This window comes from Chelonia mydas, chromosome 5, assembly GCF_015237465.2.
Source record: "Chelonia mydas isolate rCheMyd1 chromosome 5, rCheMyd1.pri.v2, whole genome shotgun sequence".
In the NCBI taxonomy this organism is placed as follows: Eukaryota; Metazoa; Chordata; order Testudines; family Cheloniidae; genus Chelonia; species Chelonia mydas.
Window position 1 is genome coordinate 29319580 of NC_051245.2, and position 17409 is coordinate 29336988.

The 17409-nt window shown below is 43.7% G+C and overlaps 1 protein-coding gene across 1 annotated transcript in view; it reads left to right on the forward strand.

The window, feature by feature from the left end:
* The window catches only part of CCDC152 (coiled-coil domain containing 152), a 31653-nt gene that overhangs the window by 12563 nt on the left and 1681 nt on the right, over window positions 1-17409 (forward strand). Inside the window, exons 4-7 of the mRNA XM_007052829.3 lie at window positions 5451-5515; window positions 5989-6091; window positions 14986-15113; window positions 16147-16233. Of these exons, the coding sequence (XP_007052891.1) occupies window positions 5451-5515; window positions 5989-6091; window positions 14986-15113; window positions 16147-16233 (383 nt within the window). The remainder of the gene's footprint in view (window positions 1-5450; window positions 5516-5988; window positions 6092-14985; window positions 15114-16146; window positions 16234-17409) is intronic.

Genomic DNA, 17409 nt, shown 5'->3' on the forward strand with positions numbered 1-17409 from the left:
GCCTCTGAGTGTCTCCTGTCAGCTACTGAGCAACCTCAACTCACATTAGCCTCTATGGGAGCTATGAGCATTCAGCATGTAAAAGGAGGTGCTCTGCACCTCTGCCCTGTTCCTCCATAAATCCATGGGAATTTTGTATGGGAAACAGCCTTAGGACTGGTGGCTTAAGGCTTTCATTACCCAAGTGAAAGTGATTCAGCTCCTCTTATTGAAGATTCACTGTCCCATTTACCATCTGTCTGGGAGGTAGGTTGGCCCTCTTTTTAACAAATGAGCCAGGACTCTAATGTACTGATTCTCATTTGTTCCAAAGCCACTTTACACCACTCCAGCAGTGTAAAGGACCTTAAAAGGGTGTATATATAATTTACTCCCACTTTATGGCTCCTTTACACTGGTGTAAAGTGGCAATAGTATCTATGAGAATCAGCCTTAAATAAAAAGAAAAGGAGTAGTTGTGGCACCTTAGAGACTAACAAATTTATTTGAGCATAAGCTTTCGTGAGCTACAGATCACTTCATCGGGTGCATGCAGTGGAAAATACAGTAGGGGGATTTTATATACACAGAGAACATGAAAAATGGGTATTACCATACATACTGTAACGGGAGTGATCAGGTAAAATGAGCTATTACCAGCAGGAGAGAGGGGGAGAAAAAAAAAAGAAAAAAAAAACCCTTTTGTAGTGATAATCAAGGTGGGCCATTTCCCGCAGTTGACAAGAACGTGTGAGGAACAGTATGGGGGGAAAATAAACATGGGGAAATAGTTTTACTTTGTGTAATGACACATCCACTCCCAGTCTTTATTCAAGCCTAACTTAATGGTGTCCAGTTTGCAATTAATTCCAATTCAGCAGTCTCTCGTTGGAGTCTGTTTCTGAAGGTTTTTTTGTTGTAATATTGCCACTTTTAGGTCTTTAATCGAGTGACCAGAGAGATTGAAGTGTTCTCCGACTGGTTTTTGAATGTTATAATTCTTGACGTCTGATTTGTGTCCATTTATTCTTTTACGTAGAGATTGTCCGGTTTGGCCAATGTACATGGCAGAGGGGCATTGCTGGCACATGATGGCATATATCACATTGGTAGATGTGCAGGTGAACGAGCCTCTGATAGTGTGGGCTGATGTGATTAGGCCCTATGATGGTGTCCCCTGAATAGATATGTGGACACAGTTGGCAACGGGCTTTGCTGAAAGGATAGGTTCCTGGGTTAGTGTTTTTGGTGTGTGGTTGCTGGTGAGTATTTGCTTCAGGTTGGGGGGCTGTCTGTAAGCAAGGACTGGCCTGTCTCTCAAGATCTGTGAGAGTGATGGATCGTCCTTCAGGATAGGTTGTAGATCCTTGATGATACGTTGGAGAGGTTTTAGTTGGGGGCTGAAGGTGATGGCTAGTGGCGTTCTGTTATTTTCTTTGTTGTTCCTGTCCTGTAGTAGGTAACTTCTGCGTACTCTTCTGGCTCTGTCAATCTGTTTCTTCACTACAGCAGGTGGGTATTGTAGTTGTAAGAACGCTTGATAGAGATCGTGTAGGTGTTTGTCTCTGTCTGAGGGGTTGGAGCAAATGAGGTGGTATCGTAGAAGCCTTAAATAAGAATCAGATATCTTCTGAGATTCACTGACAAGGATATAATCTCAAGGCCTTGGTGGCTATCACTAAATTCTTTCTAGGAATTAAGACACTATCCTTAGCTAAGAAATTTGCTGTCTAATTAAAGGCAGACTGAGGGCCAGAGTCCTATTTTGTAAAATGTTCTCTAAGGCTCTAGGATCTGATTGCCCCAAGCAAAAGACATGTTAATTAGCTATCAAACAGGTTTTTCTAATCTACTGTCATACAGTTCCCACTATAACATCTTTATCCATAAAAATAAGTGTTAACATCCAGAGGCAATGAAACATCTTAGAAGGGCATGACATTTTAATAAGGTTTGTTTTGCCAAATAAAGTTTAGAAGTCCTTTCAACTTGGCAAGTGTTCACTAATTCCATCAAAAGGGATTAATTCAACAAGATTTACTCAATACTGCTGAAATAAATAAGGCTTAATAACATAATGAACTATTAAATCCATATCAATTATAAGGCTTGAACTCATAAAGTGGACCTAGAAGATCGCTGAATTGATTAATAGGTGATTATAGGGTCTAGAATTTCTGGCAAAATAACATGTATCATCTGTATGAAGAGTCAGTTTGTTATTTCTCTTGCCTGTTGAAACTCCATGAAAATCCTTTGCCTGTATTAGGTTTTTAATAATGGTTTGTTCATAAATCCAATGATACGGGGCATAGACAATCTGAGTTGTGATTTTTCCCCAGCCTAAAAAATACTACTGAAAATATTGGGGAAAAAACAAGGTTTTCTGAGGTGAAATATAAATCGCTTACACTATATGATTCACTTCAGAAGCAATCCCTAAGACACAAAAAGGAACACATACTATTCAAAATGCAAGGATTGCATTTCTATAAGTAAAACACCAGTATGCTATAACTGAATCCCTAGCCAACTAAGTAGTTAGGCCAATCACTCTTTTGTGTCTGTCCTTAAACATTACTATACTTTTACCAAAATAATTTGCTCTTTCAGCACCTATGCTACTAAGTTTGGAACAAATTTGTTCAAATGGAAAGGTACCATGCACAAGTTCTGAATTTTTCAGTTTTGCCTTTGTGTGGTTCCCGTTCTTTGTTGTTAAGCAAATGAAGCCAGATTTCCAGAGACTGTAATAATAGTGTTCTTTGCCCAGTGGTTCTCAAACTTTTGTACTGGTGACCCCTTCACATAGCAGGCCTCTGAGAGCGACCTCCCTTATATAAAAAAAGTGTTTTTAGTTTATATTTAACACCATTATAAATGCAGGAAACAAAGCAAGGTTTGGGGTGGAGGCTGACAGCTTGCGACCCCCCATGTAATAACCTTATGACCCCCTGAGGGGTCATAACCCCCAGTTTGAGATCCTCTGCCTTAGCCTCTAATCTGTCAACTCTCTCCAAAATTTCCAATTGTTTTTGCAAATTTATTCCTTCTTTGTAGAATCCTTTGTTCCGCAGAATGTGTGCTGTATTTTGATCAAAAACCTCTTCTGTTTCATAAAATGTCAACAGACTTACAGTAGTTGGATGCAAGTGTAGAGACACAATATTACTGAGAGTTCCAACAACAGTTATTGGGAAACTCAGTAGTAATCTTCCCTTTTTCAACCAACCAACCACCCACAAAGTTGACGATGGTTGCAGAATTTCTGAACTTCCGCACTGTGCTTTAGGATTGTGTTAGGTGTTACTTCTTTCTCAAGAAGGTTTAAATATTGTGCTGAACATTCATACCTCAGAAGTTTAGCACAATTGTATCTGAGAGGTTCCTTCATTATTTTAATTTTATTTTGTTGTCTGAGCAAATGGCAAAGAGCTTCATGTCATACTTTTGTTTGTATTCTTGAATGGCATACTCTGCAATTTGGACAATATTCTGCAGTTTTCATTTTAGATGTAGTAGAAACAATAATGTTACATATGAATGCATTTTTCCCTTTATGGATGGTTGAAACCATTGTTGGGTCATTTCCCATATTTGACCAAACTTCCTGTATTAATGTCAATGTTGAGTCTTTTAGTTCTCCATTTACTATTTCTTCTAGTTTTTCACCTGCAGCATACAGTAGCAGACCTGTGAGTTCACATCTGTCAGGAGGAATACATTCAGGGTGAAATGCTTCAACCATTTCTTTATACTACTCATTTTGTGCTATGTCGAAAGCAATGTTGTCATAAAAGTGGGTTGCAATTTTTTTTTCTAGTTCAAGTCTTTTCCTTTCTGTTTCCATAGATGTCCACTAATTGTGTGTTCCTCATTTGCTGCAAACCCAACCTGAGACATATACAGTCTGATTTTCAGAAATTCTGAGCACTCATGATTAAGGCTACAATTTTGTCATGGAGGTCGTGGAAGTCATGGAATCCATGACTTCCTTCCTACAGTGGCTGGGAGCTGCAGATGCTCCCTGCTGCTCACTGTGGCCGGGAGCTGTGGGGGCCCCGCAGAGCTCCTAGCCACCACGTGTGGTAGGGATACTCTGCAGCCCTCGGCCACCACGGGCAGCAGGGGCTCCCGGAAGGTCCAAGCCACCACGGGCACCAGGAGACCCCACAGCTCCCGGCCTCCACAGGTGGCAGGGGGGACCCCGCAGTTCCCAGCCACTGCAGTCAGCAGGGGGGACCTGGGAGCTCCCAGCTGTGGGCAACAGGGCTTCTCAGGAGCTCTGGGCTGCTGGCAGCAGGGGGACCCCGGAGCTCCGAGCCACCGACGGGGAGACCCTTTAGCTCCGAGCCCCCATGGGTGGTGGGGGGCCCTGGAACTGCCCAGCCGTCGCTGGGGACTCTGCAGCTCCCAATTTTCTCATGGATATTTTTAGTAAAAGTGACGGACGTGTCACGGGCTTCCGTGAAGTTTTCTTTATTGCCTGTGATCTGTCTGTGACTTTTACTAAAAATATCCATGAGAAAATCTTAGCCATACTCATGATTGCAACTGAACTCGAGGGAACTGCAGATGCTCAGCACCTCTGAAAAATCAGGTCCTGGATGCTTCAAGGCACCCAAAGTTAGTGGGCCCTCTCTGCACCTTAGTTTTTCATCTGTAAAACTGGGATAATAATACTTCTCTACCTCACAGGGGTGTTGTGATGATAAATTCATTAATTTTTGTGAGTTTTGAGATGGAAAACTGTGAGGAAGTTAATAATTCTGTATTCAGTGCAGGATTTGGATGGAGTTTGGTAAGTAAAGAATGAGGCCACACATTGAATAATGCGGGTAAAAAGAAACCTTGAACAGTTGCTTCAGTTCACTCAGTCCAGTCCAGTCTGTGCACTAAATGACACAAAAATAGGATGAGCACGTGTAATTAATGTTTGTAAATGAATATGTACAAGGGGGCAAAAATAAGGTTACATGGACAACCTTAATTCTGGTATTTCCTAAATGTTGAGTACTTAACTTTGCAACCTTAAAAATGTTCTTTTAACAGTTAATTTTTATATGTTTTAATACAGCAGCGCCCCAGAGGCCACACTCAGTACTGGGGTCCCACTGTGCTAAGTGCTGTACAAACATCTGTAAAGACTTCATTCCTGATCCAAAGATTTTAGCATCTAAAATTCTGATCAACTAAATCAATTATTATAAGGTTCTTCCAAATTAATAAGACTGAGACAAATACTATGAATAAACAATAAGTGTGCTTTTAAAAAAGTTTTAAAATGTATTAGAAACCACAAAGATGTAATAAAAGGGTGTGGTAACAGAATCTACTACTAAATAAGAAGTTTTATTTTAAGGTTCAGATGGATAATAAAAATACATACAAAAGTATTTCCTTATTCTGACTGTTGTCAGAAAAAATGAAATCTCATCAATTCCATCTGATGCAATATTTTATTTATACAGATGAAAATGAAAGGCTGAAGAATAATACCCGTCTCTTGGAAGAGAAATTAAAGGTTCATGAACAGGTGAGAAATGACTGGGCAGTCTGTATTCAAAGCAATAGGGCATATATCTATATTTCCCTTGATTGGAGCATCTCAAGCAATGGTTTACAGGTTTTCATGTTCCCAGGGGATGGTATTGAACTTTGGGGAAATTCTATGGCCTCTGTTATATGGCAGGTCAGACTAGGTGATCACAATGGTCCCTTTTGACTTTGGAATCTATGAATCATTCCTGAAAGGGCTGTGGCTGAACTGAATTATTCTTTTAATTTATCTTATTATTGCTCTTCTGAAGCTGATCTTGCACATAAAAACAGATGAGCAGCTGTTTAAAGGTCAGATCAGTACAGATAAGAGGTGATGTTTTGGAGAGCCAGGGTAGGTCTTGTAAGGTGCTGAGCACTCTGGCTCAGTCCAGCAAAGAACTTAAATATGTGCTTTCCTTTAAAGGCACTTAACTTTAAATTCAAATACTCACATGTTTAAATTTACAGGAATATAAGAATCAAATTGACAAACTTGTGACAGAAATTAAAAACAAAGAGGAAGAATACAAAATGGAATTAACAAAGGTTCATTGTGACATGAGCAGAAAATGTAAGTTTTCTGAATGCTGCACTAAGTTTTAATGATGCTGAGATATGACATATCCAAGTCAAAATCACCAGCTGTTTATATATGTTCTGTATCTCTTTTTCACTGTTTCATATTGTTCAGGAAACTTATAGGTAGCACATTTTATACCTATTTGAGACCTTTTTGTAGATAATTTAAAAGCAAAGATTCTATAGATGTCTAAGACCCTCTGAAAAGATATTCCTGCCTACAATAAGGGATAAGGGTGAGTTCCACTTAACATCAGATTATATTTATTTGTTTAATTTGAAATGTATTACTTGTAAAATATTGAACTCTGTGTGTATACATGTAACCCTTCTGCCCATCAGAGTTGGCAGCAACAAAGGCTGGGTTCAGTATCTAGGGGTTCCATTCCAATAACACAATGCAAAATCGGCTCAAGCCCCCACCCAGCGACCTGAGACAAATATATACCACCCCCGCTGGGTGCCTCTAAGAGGCAATACTTCCCCTCTCACAAGCACAGAGTCTGAGTGTAGCAAAAAGCCTTTTAATAACAGAGAGAAACAATGTGCCATTATATTGGGGAAACACCTCCAACAGGATTCATAACACAACCCATGAGCAAAAACCCACCCCAAGCAAATTGGACCATGTCCTTTCCCTTTGATTCTTGAGTCCAGCAACCCAAGGGTCACTCAAGTCCCAAAAGTCCAACAACCCAAAAGTCTGCCCCTAGTCAGTGCAGCCCCAGAGTTCGAAAGTTTATCTGCAGAGTTTTACCTCCCAACCTGGGTGGGGATGAAGAGCTAAGGGGCACCTTACGTGATCGGAAGCCGATTGCCCCCCTCTCCATGGGGCTCTGCTCTGCTCTACCAGCCATCCCATAAATCGCTTTGCTCTACCAGCCGTCCCGTGAGCTGCTCCGCTCCACCAGCCACTCTGCTCTGCCCGCTGTCCCATGAGCCGCTCCAGTTGTCCCACGAACTGCTCCGCAATATATCTTCAGGCCCCCCCCACTTAACACAACAATCAGTGATTTCAGCTCTTAGTAATTTTAGCTCTTTTGTGATTTCAGCTTGTAGTAGGGGAGCCTCAGTGTTGGTGCACCATTAGCCCAAAGTGAATTCAGCTCAGCAGCCTGTAACTAGACTCCTAATAAAATCAAAATTAATTCTGATATTCTACAGTGGAGAGAAGAGAAGATGCAACTGGCATATAGGGCCCATACCACAAGATATGAATACCTGTCCCCAGCCTTTGTCAATTCACTGAGTTTTGGAACCCATGTCCCTTGCCTAGCAAGTGCTACTTAGTTGATGGCGAGTCCCTCAATCATAACAAAAGGCCAAGTACAGTTCCACTGTCCTTGATTCACATAATCAGGATAATAACAATTTATTCTTTCTGCCCCAATAACAGAGACACTGGGGATCCCACAGCAGCCAAAGTGACCATTTGGGCAGCTATGGGCTCATCCGAGACTGGGTGGGTGTGCCTATGCAAATGAGATCAGCCCCTGAAGTTATTTTCCACAGCTTGCCACAACTCACCACCAGATGTCAGGGTGGAGCTCATCCTGACTCTGCTTACAAATAGCAGCGGTAGGCAAACTATGGCACGTGTGCTAAATGTGGCACACAAGCTGATTTTCAGAGGCACTCACGCTGCCTGGGTCCTGGCCACCGGTCCGGGGGGCTCTGCATTTTAATTTAATTTTAGAATGAAGCTTCTTTTAAACATTTTAAAAACCTTACTTACTTTACATACAACAATAGTTTAGTTTATATATTAAAGACCTATAGAAAGAGACCTTCTAAAAATGTTAAAATGTATTGCTGGCACATGAAACCTTAAATTAGAGTGAAAAATGAAGACTCGGCACACCACTTCTGAAAGGTTGCCAACCCCTGATATATAGCAATGGTAACTATTATCCTTTCTCAAGGCGAGGCTCACAGCTTCTTAGGGTATGTCTACACTATGAAATTAGGTCGAATTTATAGAAGTCGGTTTTTTAGAAATCTTTTTTATATAGTCGATTGTGTGTCCCCCCCACACAAAATGCTCTAAGTGCATTAAGTGTATTAACTCGGCAGAGTGCTTCCACAGTACCGAGGCTAGCATTGACTTCTGGAGCGTTGCACTGTGGGTAGCTATCCCACAGTTCCCACAGTCTCCGCTGCCCATTGGAATTCTGGGTTGAGATCCCAGTGCCTAATGGGGCAAAAACATTGTTGCGGGTGGTTCTGGGTACATGTTGTCAGGCCCTCCCTTCCTCCCTCCGTGAAAACCATGGCAAACCATCGTTTCGCGCCTTTTTTCCTAAGTTACCTGTGCAGACACCATACCACAGCAAGCACGGAGCCAGCTCAGCTCACTGTCACCATACGTCTCCTGGGTGCTGGCAGATGCGGTACTGCATTGCTACACAGCAGCAACCCATTGTCTTGTGGCAGCAGACGGTGCAATAGGCCTGATAACCATCGTTGTCATGTCTGAGGTGTTCCTGGCTGCCTTGGTAAGGTCAGTCAGGAGCGCCTGGGCAGACATGGGCACAGGGACTAAAATAGGAGTGACTCGACCGGGTCATTCTCTTTAGTCCTGCCGGCAGTCCTATTGTACCATCTTATGGTGAACAGGCAGGAGATGAGGATGGTTAGTAGTCCTATTGCACCATCTTCTGCCAGCCAAAGATGTAAAAGATAGATGGAGTGGATGAAAACAAGAAATACACCAGATTTGTTCTGTATTCATTTGCTCTCCCTCCCTCCCTCCATGAAATCAACAGCCGACAATCGTTTCGGTGATGTCTGTCAGGGGCACCTTGAAAAGTTTCAGGGAGATTCACTCCTGCCTGAAATACCGGGGGGAGGGATAGCTCAGTGGGCTGAGCATTGGGTTGAGCATTGGCCTGCTAAACCCAAGGTTTTGAGTTCAATCCTTGAGGGGGCCATTCTGTGTGACAGTTGTTTTTGTTTCTCCTTGTTGTAAGGCCACCCCCTTTGTTGATTTTAATTCCCTGTAAGCCAACCCTGTATGCCATGTCATCAGTCGCCCCTCCCTCCGTCAGAGCAATAGCAGACAATCATTCCACGCCTTTTTTCTGTGCAGACGCCATACCATGGCAAGCATGGAGCCCGCTCAGATCACTTTGGCAATTAGGAGCACATTAAACACCATGCGTATTATCCAGCAGTATATGCAGCACCAGAACCTGGCAAAGCGATACCGGGCGAGTAGGCGACATCAGCACGGTAACGTGAGTGATGAGGACATGGACACAGACTTCTCTCAAAGCATGGGCCCTGGCAATGTGGGCATCATGGTGCTAATGAGGCAGGTTCATGCGGTGGAATGCCGATTCTGGGCCCGGGAAACAAGCACAGACTGGTGGGACCGCATAGTGTTGCAGGTCTGGGACGATTCCCAGTGGCTGTGAAACTTTCGCATGCGTAAGGGCACTTTTATGGAACTTTGTGACTTGCTTTCCCCTGCCCTGAGGTGCAAGAATTCCAACATGAGAGCAGCCCTCACAATTGAGAAGCGAGTGGCAATAGCCTTGTGGAAGCTTGCAACGCCAGACAGCTACCGGTCAGTCGGGAATCAATTTGGAGTGGGCAAATCTACTGTGCGGGCTGCTATGATACAAGTAGCCAACGCAATCAAAGATCTGCTGATATCAAGGGTAGTGACCCTGGGAAATGTGCAGGTCATTGTGGATGGCTTTGCTGCAATGGGATTCCCTAACTGTGGTGGGGCCATAGATGGAACCCATATCCCTATCATGGCACCGGAGCACCAAGCCGGTGAGTACATAAACCGCAAGGGGTACTTTTCAATAATGCTGCAAGCACTGGTGGATCACAAGGGACGTTTCACCAACATCAACATGGGATGGCCGGGAAAGGTACATAACACTCGTATCTTCAGGAACTCTGGTCTGTTTCAAAAGCTGCAGGAAGGGATTTTATTCCCAGACCAGAAAATAACTGTTGGGGATGTTGAAATGTCTATAGTTATCCTTGGGGACCCAGCCTACCCCTTAATGCCATGGCTCATGAAGCCATACACAGGCAGCCTGGACTGTAGTCAGGAGCTGTTCAACTACAGGCTGAGCAAGTGCAGAATGGTGGTAGAATGTGCATTTGGACGTTTAAAAGCGCGCTGGCGCAGTTTACTGACTCAGTTAGACCTCAGCGAAACCAATATTCCCGCTGTTATTACTTCTTGCTGTGCGATCCACAATATCTGTGAGAGTAAGGGGGAGACGTTTATGGTGGGGTGGGAGGTTGAGGCAAATCGCCTGGCTGCTGGTTACACACAGCCAGACACCAGGGCGCTTAGAAGAGCACAGGAGGGCATGGTGCACATCAGAGAAGCTTTGAAAACCAGTTTCATGACTGGCCAGGCTACGGTGTGAAAGTTCTGTTTGTTTCTCTTTTATGAAACCCGCCACCCACTTGGTTCACTCTACTTCCCTGTAAGTTAACCACCCTCCCTTCCTCCCTTCGATCACCGCTGTCAGAGGCAATAAAGTCATTGTTGCTTCACATTCATGCTTTCCTTATTAATTCATCACACAACTAGGGGGATAACTGCCAAGGTAGCCCGGGAGGGGTGGTGGAGGAGGGAATCACCGGGAGAGGTGGTGGAGGAGGGAAGGACAAGTCCACACAGCACTTTAAAAGTTTAAAACTTATTGAATGCCAGCCTTCTGTTGCTTGGGTAATCCTCTGGGGTGAAGTGATTGGAGGCCCCCCCACTGTGTTCTTGGGCATCTGGGTGAGGAGGCTATGGAACTTGGGGAGGAGGGCTGTTGGTTACACGGGCTGTAGCGGCAGTCTGTGCTCCAGCTGCCTTTTCTGCAGCTCAACCATACGCTGGAGCATATTAGTTTGATCCTCCAGCAGCCTCAGCACTGAATCCTGCCTCCTCTCATCATGCTGCCACCATCTTTCAGCTTCAGCCCTCTCTTCAGCCTGCCACTTACTCTCTTCAGCCCGCCACCTCTCCTCCCCGTCATTTTGTGCTTTCCTGCACTCTGACATTATCTGCCTCCACGCATTCGTCTGTGCTCTGTCAATGTGGGAGGACAGCATGAGCTCAGAGAACATTTCATCACGAGTGCATTTTTTTCGCCTTCTAATCTTCGCTAGCCTCTGGGAAGGAGACGATCCTGTGATCCTTGAAACACATACAGCTGGTGGAGGAAAAGAAAGGGACAGTGGTATTTAAAGACACATTTTATAGAACAATGGGTACACTCTTTCACGGTAAACCTTGCTGTTTAACGAAAGCACATGTGCTATGTATGTAATGTTACAAGGTCGCATTTTGCCTCCCCCCACCGCGTGGCTAGCCTCTCACCCCTCCCCACTCCCTGTGGCTAACGGCAGAGAACATTTCTGTTCAGCCACAGGCAAACAGCCCAGCAGGAACGGGCACCTCTGAACGTCCCCTTAAGAAAAGCACCCTATTTCAACCAGGTGATCATGAATGATATCACTCTCCTGAGGATAACACAGAGAGATAAAGAACGGATCTTGTTTGAATGCCAGCAAACATACACTGCAATGCTTTGTTCTGCAATGATTCCCGACTATGTGCTACTGGCCTGGCGTGGTAAATTGTCCTACCATGGTGGATGGAATAAGGCTGCCCTCCCCAGAAACCTTTTGCAAAGGCTTTGGGAGTACATCCAGGAGAGCTTTATGGAGATGTCCCTGGAGGCTTTCCGCTCCATCCCCAGACACGTTAACAGACTTTTCCAGTAGCTGTACTGGCCACGAACGCCAGTGCAAAAACACGCTTGCTTTTAAACCATGTATACTATTTAAAAAGGTACACTCACCAGAGGTCCCTTCTCCGCCTGGCGGGGCTGGGAGGCAGCCTAGGGTGGGTTCAGGGGGTACTGGCTCCAGGTCCAGGGTGAGAAACAGTTCCTGGCTGTCGGGAAAACCGGTTTCTCCGCTTGCTTGCTGTGAGCTATCTACAACCTCATCATCATCATCTTCCTCGTCCCCAAAACCTGCTTCCATGTTGCCTCCATCTCCATTGAAGGAGTCAAACAACACGGTTGGGGTAGTGGTGGCTGAACCCCTTAAAATGGCATGCAGCTCATCATAGAAGTGGCATGTTTTGGGCTCTGACCCGGAGCAGCCGTTTGCCTCTCTGGTTTTCTGGTAGGCTTGCCTCAGTTCCTTAAGTTTCACGCGGCACTGCTTCGGGTCCCTGTTATGGTCTCTGTTCTTCATGCCCTGGGAGATTTTGACAAATGTTTTGGCATTTCAAAAACTGGAACGGAGTTCTGATCGCTGTGTGGGGAGAGGAATCCATGCTATCAGATCCCGTACCTCCCTTTTGGTCCATGCTGGAGCTCTTTTGAGATTCTGGGATTCCATCATGGTCACCTCTGCTGATGAGCTCTGCACTCACCTGCACGTTGCCACGCTGGCCAAACAGGAAATGAAATTCAAAAGTTTGCGGGCTTTTTCCTGTCTACCTGGCAAGTGCATCTGAGTTGAGAGTGCTGTCCAGAGCGGTCACAATGGAGCACTCTGGGATAGCTCCCGGAGGCCAGTACCATCTAATTGCATCCACAGTACCCAAAATGTGACCCGGCAAGGCTGATTTCAGCGCTAATCCCCTTGTCGGGGGTGGCGTAAAGAAATCGATTTTAAGAGCCCTTTAAGTCAAAAAGAAGGACTTCGTCGTGTGGACGGGTGCAGGGTTAAATTGATTTAATGCTGCTAAATTTGACCTCAACTCCTAGTGTAGACCAGGGCTTAGTGTGGGTCAATGCCTGTCTGTAGCTGTAGGGGGCAGAATCAAAGTATTGAACTGGGGACAAGGTACTAGCCCCCACCCCACCTTCCAGAGAGGACCCCCTCAGTTACTCTTTGTCTCCTGTAGCTATGGGCAGGGCAGGGAATCCAGCACTTGCTGCAAGAGAGAATTTTTAAAAAAAACCTGAAGGTGGTGGGTGGTCACCTGCCTGGAATTAGCACAGTGCCTCCCCCTGCCCTGACTGTTCAGGTTATAAGGTAGGAGGATGGTGGAGGGAGACCAAAGCTATGTTTCTCCTGCGCTGTGCCCCTGCCAGAGGGTACAGAAGAAGAGGGTTGTGCCTTGTGCAACCCAGTCGCCTCATCTTCTCAGAAAGGTTTCACTTTGGCTGCCTCCCACAAACCCCTGAACCAGTTCCCCAGGAGTTCCCCACTAGTGAGGGAGGAGTCTGACAGTCAGAGACCACAAATGTCTCAATGGGTGGTGGAAAAATGAAGAGAGCACTTGAGCCACCAGAAGCAGTTACATCAAAGGGCAGCGGCCCGGCATAGGAAACCATGAGCCAGTCGTCTGAATCCACCACAGACAGAGCCAGGAGCAGCCAGTGAGACCATTTTGGGTGCATGCCGTCCCATGGCTCAGGTCTTACCATCCCTCCCTTGGTTCATTGGGCAATTCAGTCTCCTCCTAGCCTCAGGGAAGTCAGGAATTCTGCATGAAGTGGAGAAGAAGGGAATCAGTCTCCCCCTCAGAAAGAAATTTCCTCTTGGGCTAGGGATTTCTTGGATTTGGCACAAAAAGCACCTTTACCTCAGAGGCCACCATCTTGTGAGCTCCAGCCAGAGGCTGCAGTATCCGCTTACAGGCTTGTTATCCACTCTCAAAAGGACAAAGATAAAGAGATACCTGCTAGCAGAAGAGGTTCCCAGGACTCCTCATCTGACTCAGGTCCCCAGTCCCCACCTCCCTTAAGAAATCAAATTATAAAAGGGGGAAAGGTTCAAGAAATTAATTCAGAAACTTTGAAGAAAACTGCCCTGTTCTTCTTGGGATAGCAGTTCCACTGACACATCACCAGAAGGACCCAGAACTACAGGCTCTGCTCAAAGTTTTCATACAGGGAAAGAAAAACCATAATAAAGGGAATACATTGTTTAAGCATCTGGTTCTTCATCATTATCATTTAACCAGTTCAAAATCTGAACCACACATTCCCCTTTATATCTTTTTGCAAAAAGTAATAAAGGCTGAATGGGGAACATCAGCAAAGTATATGAAATTGTCCAGGTGTGCCAAAATATTCTACAACACAAACTGTAGCAAACCAGATTTTGTCTCTTTTCCCAAAGTGGACGGGGCAGTCTCAGCACTAGTCAAAGACACTGCTACCCCAACTCTCTGAGGGCTTCTGCAGCAATGTGTTTTGCAAGAGCAGAACTGGCCTGGACTGACAATTTGGCAGCCAGACTGCCAAGAAAAAAGGCTAAGAAATCATTGAGGTTAGGTTTGGAGTTAAAAGAAAATCCCAGTGGCTTCAGCATTCATAGCCAATGCTACCAAGGATTGCTTTGATGTTTTCAGCACATGCTGTGGCCTCCAGTGTGGTGACCAGATTGCACCTCTGATTGTGAGTCTGGAACAGTGAAGTACAGGCCAAAATCATGATAGTGGCTTTGAAATAATCAGTTATTTGGGGAGCCATTAGACCAGTGGTTCCCAAACTTGTTCCGCCACTTGTGCAGGGAAAGCCCCTGGCAGCCAGCTTCCAGCAGGCTCCCATTGGCCTGGAGCAGCGAACCATGGCCACTGGGAGCTGCAATCGGCCGAACCTGCGGACGTGGCAGGTAAACAAACCAGCCCGGCCCAACAGCGGCTTTCCCTGCACAAGCGGTGGAACAAGTTTGGGAACCAGTGCTTTAGACATTTAAAATAACCATTTTTTCATTCCAAACCAAGAACAATACATTTTTAATATGTTAGTGTTCCCCTTTTTTCAATTTGTGTTTTTAGTTGGTTCATGAATTTGTCACATTACAGCTTCTGCTGGTTTTGAAGTTTACTCAGCTAATAAAATTAATTTGCTTGATAATTACAATTTTATATTATTATTTTATTGTTATTAGTTGAACTAAAAGAAGAAGAGCATAAAGAAAAGCTAGAGAAAAAAGAGCTGACAATATTAGACTTAACCAGACAGCTGAGAACTCTAGATAAAGAGAAACAGAATGAGATAATCAAACTGCAGATCGAGGTATGCACTACTGGGAAGAGAGGGTTTCATAAGTTTAAAGACCAAATAGACACGCACCTTGGATAGATTTAGAAGAGTCTATGTAAAGAAAAGGGTTGAGATTAGCATTTACTAATGTAATTTGGATCCTCACAGTTTTAAAATTTAAAGAGGCAGATCCACAGGTGGTGTAAATTGTCATAGCTCAATGAGCTTCATCTGAGCTGAGGATAAAGCCTCCAAAGTTGGCCAGTACAGAAAATGTTTATAACCTATTATGTTGTTTTTGAGAAAGGTAGAATTGTTTTAAGTACAACTGTTATGCCCTCTTTGAAAATTTTGCCCTATATGTTTTTGAGCACCTAAAGGGATGAAAAAAAATGCTCTTGTTTTTTGCTTATTTTTTCAAATGTTTATAGTTCCTGTAATGTTTGGAAGATGTCTTTACTTAAAAATGTTGAGAGCTTGAGGCCCTGATCCAGCAATGCACTGGCAGCAGCCCACTGATTTCAGAGGAGCGCTGCATAGGTACTGTAAGCTTCAGGACTGGAGCTTTATTTAGCCGCTGAGGTTTTAAAGCCACCGCACTGCTACTGAAAAACTAATCAAAGATTTCAAATGCTGTAAATGTTAAAAAAAAAAAAATAATAATAATAATAATAAAATAGGGCATGAACCTCTGGTTGGGATGAGCTCTCCTCAGGACCCAAACTTGGGGCTGGTTTAATTAAGAGTATGCAATGCCTTCTTTTGCCCAGACACACTCCCTACAGTTGGGGAAAATCCTCAGCTGGTTGGCAAACTAATATTATGGCCCCTCTGAACCACCAGAATCAAGGGCCTGGGCCTATATTTTTAAAGGGACACTGTCAACTTGTAATCGTATTAATTTTTAATTTTAAAAAACTAATTGGATCACCCTGACCATTTTAATTTTAAGGTACAACATTATGGTGCAAAAACATGTGGAAATTATGCCTATTTTTATGAAAATGTTTTCTTCTGTTGGGTCAGTGTAAATATTAGGGATTTTTGTCCTTTCCTTTTGTTTCAGTTCAATGCTAAATTAGCAAGAGTTCAGAATAAAACAACAAAATCATATCCAGATACCACTGTCTTGCCTCAAAATATCTACAGAAGGGTATGCGTTTTAATAGCTTTTTCCTAAAAATGTCTGTGGGTTGCAAATACTGTTGCTACCATGTGTTTATATAGAGTACGTAGCTGGTATTTCTGTATGATATGCAAGGTTTTAAAGTGCAGCTTGCTTTGAAAAGTGACTTTGTAAAAATGGTAATGTGCCACTCCTTGTTTATTGTGCCACCATGGCTCCAAACCATATTGCTCATTTACCAAGTAAAACAATGATTTTTCTATGTATCTGAAAGTGAAGCTATGATCCTTCCAGCTCATGTGTCATCCCCAGCACTAAAGATTCTAGGGGACAGATTCTATCATCAGTTACTCCTATACAACCCCAGTGTGTTCAGCGGAGGCTCTAAAGAGAGGCATAATTTGCCTATCACACCACCAGTATCCTGGAAAACTGTCCAGAAGGAGGAAGCAACAACCAGTGGATTTGATTGCAGTGTGCATCCCCCAACAAAGGGCCTGATCCAAAGCCTATTGAAGCCTGCTGACTCTTTCTATTAACTTCAGTAGAGTTGGATTGAGCCCTAAATATTCCTGTATATAGCTGTCACATGTTGGCAGCTATGCACGACATGCAGCCCCACCATGGCCTTCCAGCTTTCATTGATTATGCTCTTTCCAGTATGATGATGTCACGGTTACCACAGAACCATTCTGGTGCCAGCTTATGGAGGTCAGGGGATAGGGTTGAGGATTTACTATTATTATTATATATCTTAAAGTGTATGTAATAATAATAATAAACTCTGAAAATTTTAAACATAGCACCAGGTGGATTTTTTTTTAAGTATATGCATGATCCCTTGCTTCAGGGACTTAATTTTACTGCTATTTGCACATAACCTTCAAATAAGCTTGAATTTTTTTGAAGATATTTAAATATATTTTGTTAAATAATACCCATACACAATCAAACATCTACTATTGCTTTCATTCCAGTGTAAAGTGAGGATTGTGGGATTTAAGATTGGCCGTGTACCAACAAAGCACTTAAGCACATGTTTAACTTTACCTGGAATAGTCCTATTGACTTCAATGGCAGTACTTGTATGCTTAAAGTTAAACTTGTGCATTGTATACATGCTTTTCTAGATTAAGGCCATTAGGCTGTCAAAGAAAGAAGATTTTGTGAGACTTATCCTTGTAAAATACATATTATTATGTT